Below are 15,286 nucleotides of genomic sequence, written 5' to 3'. Positions count from 1 at the left end.
ACCAGCAGGATCTTTATAAGCCTAGCTATGCAACCCAACTTAGTTCTGTCCACAAGTACCTTGGATACCTATATAGTGGGGGTATATTACTAAGGAGGTAGCTAAGGGTTATGTGGTGGGGGTATGTTAGTTGAGGATTAATTTACTTACTGTCAACCTTTGTCAATCAGAGACAAGGGGGCCAAACCACAGGTGTATTTACAATTTCCCATCCAATGATCAAGGTTTTCTTTGAATAGGTTCAGAAATTAACTCTGCTTCATGTGGCTGGGAAGTTTATTCCACAGTGCACAGATCCTTTGAGACACACAGTTTCTCCAGCATGTTCTGTTTATGTTACAGGCAAAGTTCTAACCCTTGGATCTAGTGTTTCTGGTGCTGTTTATTTTACAGACATGCAAGAGTCCCATCAGAGATGGGTCGAAGGATGCCTTATACACCAAACATAGACTGCTTCTCAATAACCTATCAGAGACTGAGTACAGAGATAGGGCCTTAAAAAATCTGTGAAGGATAGGGTATTCATACCTTGGATTTGTTGGTGAGGAACCTTTGAGGGCATTGCAAGTGCCTAGTTAGGTACACGCATACTTCTCAACTGTGTCAAATTTCTCAGTTTTTACGGGTTTTGAGGTCCAAATAATGGGGTTCCATGACTCCCGAGTGGCATCCCTTAATTTCCGAGTTTCCCGTCTTTCTTTTTTAAATTTTGTGTTTGCCTTGATGTCATCATGTGTGCAATGACGTTAGCTCCGTGAACAGCCTGCCAGTCTGTCGGAATTGAGCTCCAGGGATGATGTGCGAGCATTTCTGGCTGCTTCAAGTAAGGACAAGCAGTTCCTTTTCTTCCGCGAGTGATATGTGTGTGTGTGTGTGTGTGTGTGTGTGTGTGTGTGTGTGTGTGTGTGTGTGTGTGTGTGTAAAATTCCCCAGTTAAATATACCTGGTGGCTAGAGTTACCCAGGCTGAAACCCCGTACCTTTGGAACAGGTAGCAAAAGCCTGAATTCCCTACCCACCACCGCTTATAGGTCTTTGCCTCATATTTTTGTTCTATTTCTCATAAAATCTGTGTTTTTTCTGGATTTTTGTAGCAAATCAGTGAAGGATAGAATTCACTAAATAATGGCAGACATTTGAATTTCAGACTTCATATTCTTCAGAAAGTACATAGTAACACAAAACCTTTTATTCTATCAATTTTCCAAGTTTATAAGATCGATATTTGAAATTTGTCCCTATTTTGGGGCTGTATTCCCCCGTTATTGGCTTTGTCCAGGTTTTATGTGCTAAGAGGTTGAGAGCAATGGTGAGAACTGAATTCACTAAAGGATAGCCATTTAAGTTTCAGTCTTCCTATCGTTCGGGAAACAGCTTACTTATCATAGTGCTATGTTGCTCTGACTCCTGGGTTCACAACTTGGAAGTGAAATGAATGGTGGTAACACATTTTGTTCTAGCAACTTTCCAAGATTATGCAAGCAGTGTTTAAAATGTGTCCCTGGTTTTTGGGCTTTTGCCCCCCCCCCCCAATAAATTTTGGCTTTTCCAGATTTCTTCTGCTGCAAAGTTGAGAGATACAGTTGAGTGTCAAGTGGATTTTTCAAGGAGCTGAGGGCTTCAGGGGAAGAGAAATTTAGTGCTTCTTATGCTGAGCCTGCTTGCATTGTTAATAGCATAACAGGCTGAATGCTTGCTTTTGATGCAGAAGGCTGTGGGTTCTACTACCATAGTATGTAGATGCATTCCTGATACTGTACTGTCATACTTTTAAAGGGGATGGATGCTGCAATCCTGAGAATGTCCTCTTTGGCAGTGATACCTAGTAACTATGAGCCTGTTTTCAGTTTCCCATCCATTCCCTTTTGCAATAATACTAGCTTATCATTTTGTATTGTAACATAGGCAATTTTTTCCTCAAGGGCAACAGGCACTTTATTTATAGATGAAACAATGAAATTAAATATAAAGTTGTTTGCTAGCAGCAGCCTCTTCATTAGTTACAGATCTCTTTAATGTGGGATTATTTAGATGAATTTTACTTCTGTAGAGATTGTGCAAATTTACTGATACTGGTGGATTTTAGAAGTTGAAGTAGACTCTTATGATGGAAATGTTCTGAACAACTGTAGTTTATTATACTAGGAATATAATTGAATACAATCAGGAAGGTATATCAATGAACACATGTATGTTTCATATGCAAGGGCCCTATGATTTGAAAACAGCCCAAAGTTAGTCTTTATCTGCCACTGGCCAGATGTATTTTCTTTGAATGTGGGTTTCAATGCTGTTTCAATGAATGTGGGTTTCAAGGGCAGAGAAGTTTTAATGCTAAGTCGATTTTCATTGTGAGACTGCATTGCTTTGTTTAGCAGATGTCTATTAGTGTTTCTGCTATCAAATGTAAAATAAAACTTTTAAATGAAATCCAAATCATTGTAGAAGTAAAGCAGTGTGCACATTACAGTGTTTATGGTAAATGAGGTGAAATAGCCAAGTAATGGGACATTGGAATGGCTGCAGGGGGGAGGGCTATATATGGGGAGGCCCCGTTCGACCATGATTTTGTGAGGGGAGAAGGTCGGCAAACTCAAAAGAAGCCCCGGGCAGCACAAACTGTAGCTACGACACTGATCAGGAGGCCATGAAGAATGACTTTTTTAGGTCCTAGCAAACTATAATATTATTTTGCTAAGATTAGAATACTGCCTACCATTAAATGCCCTACATTTACTATAAAACCCACATACTGCAAGTCACCAAAAACAAAATCCTAAGGTTCTTAATCTTCTCCCTTCCCAGTGAACATCATTGCTACACATTTAAAAGAAAATGGTTACCATTTACTACAGGGTCTGGGTCTCTGGGGCCATATTTTGGCTGTATGTTCTTCAGTTTGCATTTGAAAGTTGATATCCCACAATTCCATTAGAGTGGGTGGGGTTACATAATTATGTATGCACATTTTATGTTAATCATTATACCAATTTGTACCTATTTGTCATGGGCCTTTGTCCAGATTTTTGATGTTTCCAGGTTGAGAGGTATGGGTACATGTCAAAGGGGGGGGGGGGCATTGCATTCAGTGATGGGTCTGATAAGGGCTGAGTAGAATGATACTATGCCTTCCTTGGACCTAGATACCATAACCTTGCTTATGAGCTGGGTGACATAGAATGATTTTTTACTATTTTTGCTACATGTTGGTTGAAGGCCAGTTTACTGTCTACATATGTTCCCAGATCCCTAACTGCTGGGTCAACTCTTAATGGTATTTAATCGATCGCGTAATTAACCTGGTTGGATGATTTCATAAAGGGCCCTATAATACATTTCTTTGCACTGCATTTTAATCTGTGGTTTCGACACCTGTCATTTGTTTCAGTTAGGCTATCTTGTAGGATGCATGTGTCATGGGAGGGAATCTAAAGCCATCTGTAAACTTGGTGAGCCAGAGGCCATTGGCATTAGTCCTGACTTTTTGAGAAGTAGACGCCAAATGTGAAGCTTAAGAATCAGTTGTCTGACATAAAAAAAAAATATGTCTCATTTTATTTCAGTGAAACAATTTGTTTTTAAGTAGCTAATTTTCACAATGTTAATATTTTACTACAAAGTCAGAGCATGTGTTAAAGCGATATTTGCTTTGGAAGTTTAAACACTGGGCATTCAAAATAGAGCACAGGGAACATATGAATTGTAAAGTGAAAAATACTGGTAGTTTATTTCTTAATTTTTACCATATTAGAATGGTATTGGCAATAAATAGTCTGTATAATGCAAACATATAAATTTCTGATTAGAGTTCAATAGCTATATTATCCAGTAACTGGTACAAAGTTCACTATATAATTATCTAAAGCAGAATTAGGTAGATGAACTAGATAAACTGACACCAAACTGAAACTGATAAATCAGTATAGCTTAGTGTAGCATATGTTTCTCTTATATTCCATGCAGAATGCCTGATGAAAAAAAGGTAAGGGGAAAAAATCATGTCAGACACCAAACTGAGACAGTGAATACAGTTTGATAACAATTTGTGGGTCTTGTCATTTCATTGAGAGGCAGTGTGTCAGTGTTCTATTTTTCTAAGGCCTTACCCCAAATGCATACATTCATTTCCATTGAGGGTACCTGATAACTGAACTGTAAGACAGAAAGTGACTCTCTGGGAGTGTACATACAGAGTGTGCACATCTGCAGCAGGACTAGCCAGCCGGCAGTGTAAACCTTGGGACTAAATGATTGTCACTGTTGAAGTGACACCCCAACTCCATGTTCAAAAATGGGAAAAGGGTTGTGGATAGATGGATGGATACAGTGTATGCATACATGATACGCTTGTAAAGATACATGATGACACTGCAGTGCACACAGCTACAGTTGTTTCTTGCGTACTGGATGCCATGTTTACTTGATACCTTTACATTCACTCCAAGATATGACACACACCTTCTGCAATTGGCATGAGCTCCTACACACTGAGGGATAAATGATGAGAACTGGAACTACTAGTGTAGATATATATATATATATATATATATATATATATATATATATATATATATATATATAGGTTTACAATCAAATGTTGAAGTGGATTCAGTCAAATCCACTTTGACAAAGTCTGGAGGGCGAATTTTGACAATGTTGAACCCGACATTGTCGAAGTGCAAATCTCGCCCCTATCTGAACACCCATGTTGACACTTGTACGAGGTTGAATTTGGGATGTACTTCTACAATGTCAGAATTCAACATTGTGACTTTCGCGGATGTGGGTCAATGATACCATCATTCGACCGAGTCCGCTTCCACATTGTCATAGTAAACTATATATATATATATATATATTATATGTGTGTGTGTGTGTGTGTGTGTATGTATAGGTCCCATTTAAATGATCGAAGTTTTAGAACTTTGAATTTCATATGGCCGAAACCATATGATCGAAGTTTTAAAACTTCAAACACTTAAACATAAATCTCCATACAGCACGGAATGGGAATATTCCCTTTTCCTCACTGTAGTACGATTTTGGAGTTGGTATATTTTAATAACGGGGGCCATTAATGTGTCTTAATTTATTTTTGTTTTGTTTTGGGTTTTTTTGAATGTTCGAAGTTTCAAAACTTCAATCATATGGTCCTGGCCATATGAAATTCAAAGTTTTTAAATTTCGATCATTCAAAGTAGACCCATATATATATATATATATATATATATATATATATATATATATATATATATATATGGATCTCCTAATATTCACTGAAAGCACATTTCACCGAAAATCAAATTAGTGTGCACAATTCACCAAAAACACAATTCACCAAAACACATTTCACCGAAAGTTATATATGGCCTTTTCCTCACTGTAGTGTGAGCCTGGAATTAGTATATATAGTAAGGGGGGGTGGGGGGGCATAGCCCCCTGATATTTTATGTATATATTATTGTCAAACAGTAATATATTGCAATTACATATATCCATGTATATAATTCAAAATATTTAAAATATGTGGGGGGGGGTGATACCCCCCTTACTATATATACTAACTCCAGGGTTGCACTACAGTGGAGAAAAGGCCATATATAGCTTTCGGTGAAATGTATTTCGGTGAATTGTGTTTTCGGCGAAAAGTGCGTGGTGAAATGTGTTTCAGTGAAATGTGCTTTTTCAGTGAATAATAGGAGATCCATAGATATATATATATATATATATATATATATATATATATATATATATATATATATATATATATATATATATATATAGAGAGAGAGAGAGAGAGAGAGACTGGGCTGGAGACCAAGATTCGTGCACAACTGAGAAAGGGTCAAAGGTTAAAAGAACTACCCTCTTACTTGAATAAATTCTAGGGAAACCTAGACTAAACTGTGAAAAACAGTTGGAGAGCTACCTTGTCAATGGATTGCTTTCTGGGATGTGCTTTTCAAAACCTCCTCTAGTGCCACTTTGAAATCCCAAATTCTTGCTCCCACTTCAGAGAGGTTATAATACTACATAATAATATCTGGATTCTTCTCTAACTATAGTTTACCCGTTCCAATAACAATACTTTTTTCTTACACTCTATAACTGCCAAAAGCATTTGTATACCATTATTTTAGTTGTTTAGCTTCATCAGAAAAGCTTACCTACTTTTCCACAGATTTTCGTGAAATAAGTTTGTATTCATAAAGAGACCCTGCTCTGTTCTCACACACTACTTTCAGACTCGCCTCAGTTTCCTACCCTACCCCAAATCCCATAATCTCTTCTATACTGCTTCTATACTTCACCATCTCCACCCATTCATTCCTTAGCCAATCAGCACTACCCACCTCAGTCTCAACACCCACCACCTAATTTCTCTCATATCACATATAATTTCATCTTCAGTGTAATAAACCATTCTTACTCAATTCAGTATGCAAAATAGCTCCTTCCACCTCACTCGTTTACTTCTCATGCACTTCACTCCCCAAATAGACAGCTGCACTCCGCTAATAAACTACCTCTTCACATAATTCCATCTAATACATTTGCTGGTGACAGTGTGTACTTTTCCTATGTATATGGAATATGGAATTCCTTGCTCCTATTATTTAGACAAAATAATAATAACAAATGTTTCAAATGCAAGCCTCAAACAACGCTCTCTGGATACATTACTCTGTTTTTGTTTCTCATCAGGGCAACCCTACACTGTCTCAACCTTTCTAAACAACATTTCTTCCTTCTCTCCTCATTTGCATTATAATTTATAAAACTGTTATATTTACTGTACAATAGGCCTTTATGTAGAGTAGCTCTGTGTGTTTGTGTTTTGGGTGAAGGTGTGTGTATGTGTATGTGTGTGGTGTATGTTTAGTGTAGTGTTCGGTATTTTAAATTTCACACTTCTGGTCTTCCGGTTTTCTCGTCTTTCGGGTATCTGGTCCCGGGATTCTGGTCTTCGGTATTGTAAGTAGTCAGAATTTATCACCAATCCCATATATGTGTATATATATATTATTACATCCTTTAACACATTCATTTCAACCTTTAGAAATATTGATGCACAAAACATCAAAAATAAAGAAATTGAGATGTTAGTTCAGGTTCCATAATTACCCATAAGGGGATTTTCCCATCCTCCACAATGTACAAATTATAAAAAAAACTCTGCTTGTGAGATAAAGCTAACCTGGGCGATGTGTGTCACGGCTAGGGTGGTCTCCTTCTCATCTGCCGTGGCTTTCTTCTGCAAACTTCTCTCCTGCTGTTTTACATTTTGTGCATTCAGCCAGCTGCTGAAGTTATTGCTGTAATAGCTTGCACAATATTGTAGGGACATTTCTGGATAATGTAGCTTCTTCTGTCACTCTTGACAGCACATTCTGAACTTCAATAGCAGTGGAATCTGGAGTGTGATTATGGGCAGTGTCGTTCCATGTCAGTGTCACTGTATGCAATTGGTACTTCTTGGTGAGTTTCTAGTACAGCAGCAGTCAGTGCTAACTGCCACTGCACCTTCATTCAGGCTGGGGCAGGTAGCTATTGATTTGAAGCTTCAGCTTCCTCCTCCTCTGTACACCCGTGTGCCATGGAAATCACTTATGGCACCAGGAGGCACATGGACATCTATCTCAATGCTGTACTGTTCTTCATCCCTTCTTGATCCACAGGGTTATACCACTGTTGGCCACCTTGCCCCTTTAATTCATGCCACTGCTCATGTCACCTGGATGTGCAGACCCTATCTGTACACTCTCAGTAAGTCATAGTCAGGCTTATGGTTTAGCTATCAGGCACACTTAATAAATGGGTATATTTGACAAAGAGACATTAGATGAGTACAATTTTGATGAGATATTCCTGGATGAAAGATTTCCATCTCATCATCAACATTCAAAAAGCATTGTGATGCAAACCTCAAAAATGAAAAATAAACCACATAAAAAATGAAAATAAAAATTTTTAAAAAATGTTCTAACTTTCCCATAAATAATCAGGATGACGTTGGCCAAAATATCTCCTGTCACTACCCTTTAATTTTAAAAATGCATGTCATTAAACTCAGAATATTTGTTGTCAAATAAGAGTCCTAAAGCTTCAAAATGGGATTTGCTATCCCCTTTCAAAAAATATACTAAAGCTTTTAAGGTCAGTTCATGAGATACAGAATATATAAACTAGACACAAAGTAAAGTTCTTTATACTGAAATGTTTGAAGCTTTTCCAGGAAGAGAAAGAAGAAATACCTTAAAATGAAAGAAAGCTTTCTAACATACGGCTATAAATTATATTTAGTTGATTTTAGCTGTGTTCTCAGTATAAAAGATGAACTCTAACAGAGTTGTTTAACTAAACCTAAGGCCATTGGATCAGCAAGTGGATGGGGTGTGTTTAAATTTCAATAAGAACAATGTAGACAGGATTGGAGGCTGTCTTAAGGTTGTAGCAAAGGTAAAATATTTGCTAATTGTAGAACTCCAGAAGGTCATAAGTAAACTTAGTTCACTCATACTGAAGGATGGTAACAAGTGGTTAATGCAACCATGCATGGCCCTTCTCAGTTTCTTTATATGTGGCCTTGCAGAAGTTCTGGAAGGAAAGTCTTTTGTTTATATTGATTCCACCATTAATCAGTAGATGTCATGCAAAAGACAATGCTGGAAGGGTGAGAAGAGATTCCATCTGCCTGGATAAAGTGTTTAAATAATGGCAGTGAAAGTGCAATGTAAAAAAAAATATATGAGAAGCAGAAACTCGTAGCATTGTCACCTCACAGTAAGACGCTGTCCGGTTCGATTCTCAGCTACAGCGTCTTCTGCGTGGAGACATGCGTGAATGGGCATACCTTCGTTGCAGGTTGTGCATCAGGGCTGGTAACTCGGCACATAAAAATCAACTACCAATCATTTTATCATTAGCGGACCGGAGTTCCGCTGTGGCGACCCCTAACTGGGAAAAGCCGAAAGACACAACAACAACAAGAAACTCAAGAATGGGGAACAGAAGTAGCAGTAATGACAAAACCAGAAATCCATTTGAGGTACTCATATCAAATGATCTAAAACAAAGGAAGCTGTATGAGAAACCAGTAAGGCATGTTAGTGACGTAGAATAAGAAATTTTACCAGTAAAACACAATTAGATCACTTTCACAATGACTTCTCATTCCCAGCCCCTCCAAAACATTCTTGCTATGCACTCACACAATCCTTCTGTCTGCCATAAAAATAACATTGATCTGCCAGTACTCAAAATAGTAATAGTTTGATGCAAACACACACGTGAAACCTGAAATTAATGTCTTTCCTGGGAGGTAAACCCCCTTGCACTCCCCTCATACACAGGGATTTTATAATTCTCAATGCAAGTTCATTGCACTCCAAGAAATTTAGTTAATGAAACTAAATTTAAAAAAAAATCTCTTTTTCAGAGACTGTTTGGTCTTAGCCAAGTGCATTGTCAGTGACCTAAAAATGTTCAGACGTGGTAAGCAATAAAAAATGAAGAAAAGGACTGAGCAATGCAGCTGGAACAAATGAAAACTGAGCTTTACCTCTGAGTACTCAAGCTGAAATTGATAATACCTCATTAAATGGTTATGCCTGAGCTCTTAACACCTTGAAGAAAACTAATTCTAATACTTTGTAGGAACTGCTAGGACCTTAGCTAAGAGGGGTGACATCCTAGCTTTTGCCACAATCAACACAGCTTCAAGTAGCTGCTTAGCCCAAGAAGAACTGACATGATGATGGTGGTAGCTGACTGACAGGTGTCAGATTGCCATTCATAGGGGCTGGGGCTAAAGCTGGTCCATTAGAAGGACAGTGGCCACCATCCTTGCCAGTGCAGTGCACAGCACTGCAAACTAGAGGTTGTAAGCATAGAGGTCTGTGTATTCCTTATGGTGCAAATACAATGAGGAGGTCACAGCTGTTGCAGGGGGAGCATTACTGCACAATCACAAACAGTCTGACTGTAACAATGGATAGTGGCAACATTCTCAGAGCTTGATGGTCAGCATGAAGAAAACAACTGATCGGCTTCTGCATCCCAAGGAGGAATAAATTGGTCTAATAAGCTATTGTAAGGGGAACCCTGATAGTCATGTGGGGCTAGAGAGCTAAAGATGAACACTGTAGGAACTAAGAACTGAAATAATTGTTTTCAGCAAAAAGCTAAGTCAATGATTTCCAGACAATTTTATGTATCAAACTAGGAATCAAAGGTTCCTGTCTAACATACTGCAAAACTAAACCACCAGTCATGCAGTTCAAAAAAAAAAATCATCTTCATGACTTTAGAAGAAAGAAGTAATTAGAGTCAGGGGTTCATGATTGTCGAATAGTACCACTTTGTTTAAATGATTTCATGTGCAGAAGCTAGTGTCAGTCATGATAAATAAAAGTTTTAGAATGAACAAAAAAAGTATCACTTCAAAGATGCTTTTACTTGTACTGGAAGTTTATACTGATTTTGTGGTTATGCTTCTTTTTATCTCCACAGGTATGACCTGATGAGACAGTGCTGGCGAGACAGGCCTCATGAAAGACCCACATTTGCTCAGATTTGTGTACAGCTCAGTCGAATGCTAGAGGCAAGAAAGGTAAGGCATCAAGGTCATAAAACAACAAATCTTAAAACAAGGATTGAGCAAATTAATTGCCACATCTACTTAAATCCAAAACAGTTAAGAGATCAGCCATTCAAAGCGAAGGCCTAAGTCATTTCAAAAAATTATTATTACATTTGAAGAGCATCCAAAAATTAAAACCTGCCACAGTTCAACACCATTGCAGAAATGTAGGCTGTCGTTCTACAGTGGTGTTTGTGGTAATGATGGTAGTGAAGCCTTTGATTTAGGAACGTTCCTAGGTTACCACAAAAGTCAAGAGAAATGCTGTATCTTAGAGAACAGCTTTCCTGCTTCAGAATGGCACAGTCAGTAAGATTCATACAAGAGCAGCACCCTGTGAAAAGCAAGTAAAATGTACCAGTAAACAGACCGCGGGACTAAATCAGAAGCAAATGCAGATTACACATCCTGCTTCCACAAATGAGGAAGAACTTGAAGTCCCTCTCACATGATGCTTCTTATGTGTTGCCAAGTCCCTAAAGCATGTTGCCAAGTCCCTACAGCTCTCGGGTAACCATAAATTATAGGGTTACCGAGTGCTAGCATATTAAGCCACAATAGCCATGAAGGTTAAAGGTTACAGGAAAGTACTGTTGATAGACTGAGGAGAGAAGGAACACTCACGGTATAACTGAAGATAAAAAAGAAGACTGTCATTTCATAACATCATATGATAATCTTATATTCTGGATTAATTTAAATTCATAGTAAAATGCCCACTCATTGAGTTAGTTATCACCCAAATACTTTCAGCTCTATAGTGTTAGTGTACAGTGAAAAGACTGACTGTCAGATTAATTCAATGAATTAAAGTGTATCTGCCTATGAGGTATGAACATGCATTCATTACTAATGTTTTGAATTTATTTAAAGATCATGTCTAAATGTGCAAAACAACTTTTGTGTTTTTGTATAAAAAAGTGTTTGCATGTATCATTATGCATGCAAACACTTTTTATACAAAAAACAAAGGTCATTTTGCACCCGTGCATAAAAAACAATTTTTAAATATTGCTTCTGAATGCAGAAGACTAAATGAAATAAGCCATGTCTATGGCATTAATACTCATGGGAGGGCAGGGGCAATAATTTTTGGGTTCCAGTTCTAGTAATGCTAGATCAGTGTAGGAAAGTAATTTTAAATTAGTGATGTAATTGCCAAACTGTTAATTTAAATTAACAGTTTGGCAAAAAATAAATAAATAAATAATGATGTAGTAATGACACAGGAACACACACACACACACACACACACACACACACACACACACACACACACACACACACACACACAGGAACACACACACACACAGGAACACACACAGGAACACACACACACACACACACACACACACACACACACACACACACACACACACACACACACACACACACATGCACATCTGGAATAGCAATCCTCTTCCTAACTCCTTAGTCCTACCATCTAAGCAGTGACACACATACACACGCACGCACACATGCGCGCGCACACACACACACACACACACACACACACACACACACACACACACACATGCACCCACACACACACACATTCATCCAGGCTCTTACATGCCCTAACCACACACATACACAGACAATCTGACATCCCACCTCCACCACAGCCACAGCTTTGCTCAACTTAACTGTACCACAAGTAATCCCATTGTAGTGAATGGCTGGCCACCATCTTTTTACAATATTCACTTTTCCCTCCTAGCATAAAATGTAACTTGGTTGTACAATTCTATATATGGCTCAGCAGAGTAATTCAGTACCTGAGTATATTTCCAGAGATGAGCACATGGCTAACTAGAAATTCTCACTCCCCAGGAACGATGAATTAGCATGCACCTTTGCCAATTAGACCAATGTCCATGCTAAGGCTCTTACAAGGGGAAAATCTCAGAGGTAGAGCAGTCTCAGAATCAGAAAAGATGAGTGCAATACAGAAACCTTCAGAGATAATATTTCTAATTTGTATTAAGCCTTTCTGACTATAAGGTTAACACCATATCCAACAGATACATGTAATTGAACCTGCAAATAATTCTTTTATTTTCAATATTTTACGAGTCTAGACAAAAGATGTAAAGGGTTATATAACATTTCAGGTAAATGACATTTGTGCATTCTTAGAAAGTCATTCATATTTTAGAATAGTTAGAAGTATCGATTGTATTTTGTACTATATAACTTGATCTGCACCTTTTCTATTTTTTTCAATTAGGCCTATGTGAATGTGGCACTGTTCGAAAATTTCACCTATGCTGGAATCGATGCCACAGCAGAAGAAGCATAAAGCCAAGACAACCAGTCACTGACAAAAAACAGACACTGACAATGAAAACAGGACACTCCGTCTGTTCTTCTTTTGATAAAAAGTACTATGGCTGAATAGTATCCTGTTGCTTAAAAATACAAAGTAGCATGTTCACATATTACAAATTGTTTTGAGCACAATTAACATGGAGTACTTGGGAAATAAACTTACTGACTTCAGCAGAATTGTGTCTGCAGATGGAGATATGGTGAACATAAAGACATTGTAATGCATTTCCAACTCTGTTCTTGCAAACATTCTGAAATCTGAACTCATAGCTCTTTTCAAACAAAAAACAGAACAACAGTATCTCATGACTGGCTTCCAAGAAACTGATAGAGATGTAAACATATGGAGCAATTTTTTGCACTGAGATGCCATTCTTTTGGATTTATTCCATGTTTGCAACATATTTTTGGTCGTCTACTTTTTGGGAGTGCACACAACATTTTGTCTGTTTTTGTTGGAGGATGTGATTAAACAACAAAAATATTGTTTTGCTCACGGTGAACTGCAACAGATGAAAGCATTATGTCACCCATAGGCATTCCACTGTAGCCTAAGAAACAAAAGAAAGGAAGCAAAGGAAACAGCACTCCCTCTTCATTTCTAGTGTATATAACTTGGTGCAGAATGTGGTAAGAAACTTTTCTGGTTTTCCATCAACAGTGTATGTCAGCATTCTTCAGAAGCCCACCAAAATGAAAACGATGGACCATTTTTTCAATGAGATGCTGCTCTTGGCCTTGAGATGAATGTAGAGTTGTTATCCATAGGAGTTCAGAAGTTTTGTATTTTGCTTCTTTAATAATTCCTTCTATGAGGAGTTATTGTTACAGCATCCCACAAGGTGAACAAGACAGAGGTTACCAGTATAAATTTTTCCAGCAACATTTATAAATAGTGATTATGCTTTATGTCTGATTACAATGGATGCAAACTAGAACATTGTAAAAACAAAAACTGTGAAGCAACTATATCCATTGGCACAGCAGACTTCATATCAGGAAAACATTAGTGTGAAAGCAGGGTAATTCCTTCTTTGGTACACAAAATAGAATGTAGTCAGGAACCACTGAGCTCTTGAACTGACTTGCTCAGATAATTACCTTCAGTGGATTCTTCTTACAGAATTAGTAGTTGAAGAACCACCCATTTTTGTAAATAATAGTGCAAATTGTAAATACAGTACACAAACAATAATTTGCAAAAGCATGTCCCTGTATAGCTTCAAATTACCTTGAGACTAGAAAAGTTGTAAAGTACTTAGACTATACTCGTCTCTTCCTTTAGATTTCCTTGTATAGATTTTAGGAATTGATGCTTACTGTATTTTAAATTTGTTTTTCCTGTATACGTTTTTAAGAATTTATGCTAAATATTGTTCTCTGTATGCAGTGGGTAAGCAAACTTGTTGGAAGTCTTTTAAATATAAAAGAAAGTATGAGAAATAACCTGTCAAGACTTTGCAATTTGGGCTCCAAAGTCAGACAATTTTTGCTGCAGATGACTCAGTTGGTTATATACCTACTATTCTTAATTGGTTATAAACCTAGTATTCATGAGATTGTTAGGAGCAGACACCATTTTTCTCTTCAGCAGTGCATTTTTGAAATACAGAGATGTATGCTATGTGGAGATATTTATGAAATACTCTTTCAAAATAGCTTTATGTCATCGTTTTTTTACAATCTGATTGAAGCACATTCTGTTCTTAGTGTATTGATGGTTGTTACAAAGATTGCAGTAGTAGTTTTTGCAAACTGTTTTACAGTTTATTTGGAGTATACCAACAGTGGTACTGTAATGTTTTACAGTTTGATGTATAATTTTAGGGACAGCATTTTTGTGAGTATTTCCTTGTAACCTAAGAACATTTGTACAGCTTTTTGAGAAATTCAAGGATTGCATTTTATGACACATTTATTTAAAATGCGCTATGTAAGTCTACAGTTAACTGTTTTGCACATCCTTCCTTATCCACAAGAATCTACACGACACAATCTAAGTTTACCAACAATATCTTTTTCTTGTCCAAGTTAAGGATACACCTGGAAGCATTGAGCAACAGGAATACAACACAATGAATTAAAATTGATATTAATATTATTCTTTCTGGTCTGAAGAAAAGATAAACAGAAATGTGCCTAAAGAATTTAAATTATGATAATGCTCACTGGATTGTCAATGATAAGCAAGACAGTACACTTTTTTAACTTTAGCGTATTTTTTATCATAGTAATTCAAATAATAATTTTCATCATGTAACATTCATCTAAAACTGCAGAATGAAAGTAATTGTACAGCATTGATGTATGCTCA

General features: G+C 37.3%; 1 protein-coding gene across 4 annotated transcripts in view; it reads left to right on the top strand.

Moving 5' to 3' along the window:
• Positions 1-15,073, top strand: part of TIE1 (tyrosine kinase with immunoglobulin like and EGF like domains 1) — a 521,980-nt gene extending 506,907 nt beyond the window's left edge. For all 4 annotated transcript variants that reach the window (XM_044085330.1, XM_044085328.1, XM_044085331.1 and 1 more), the window contains 2 exons: positions 10,512-10,611; positions 12,872-15,073. In XM_044085330.1, coding sequence (XP_043941265.1) covers positions 10,512-10,611; positions 12,872-12,943 — 172 coding nt within the window. In that variant the 3' untranslated portion in view covers positions 12,944-15,073. The remainder of the gene's footprint in view (positions 1-10,511; positions 10,612-12,871) is intronic.
• Positions 15,074-15,286: the final 213 nt, after the last annotated feature.

This window comes from Protopterus annectens, chromosome 10.part0, assembly GCF_019279795.1.
Source record: "Protopterus annectens isolate FY-2018-M chromosome 10.part0, PAN1.0, whole genome shotgun sequence".
Lineage (NCBI taxonomy): Eukaryota > Metazoa > Chordata > Ceratodontiformes > Protopteridae > Protopterus > Protopterus annectens.
This window is presented reverse-complemented; position numbering and strand designations above follow the sequence as displayed.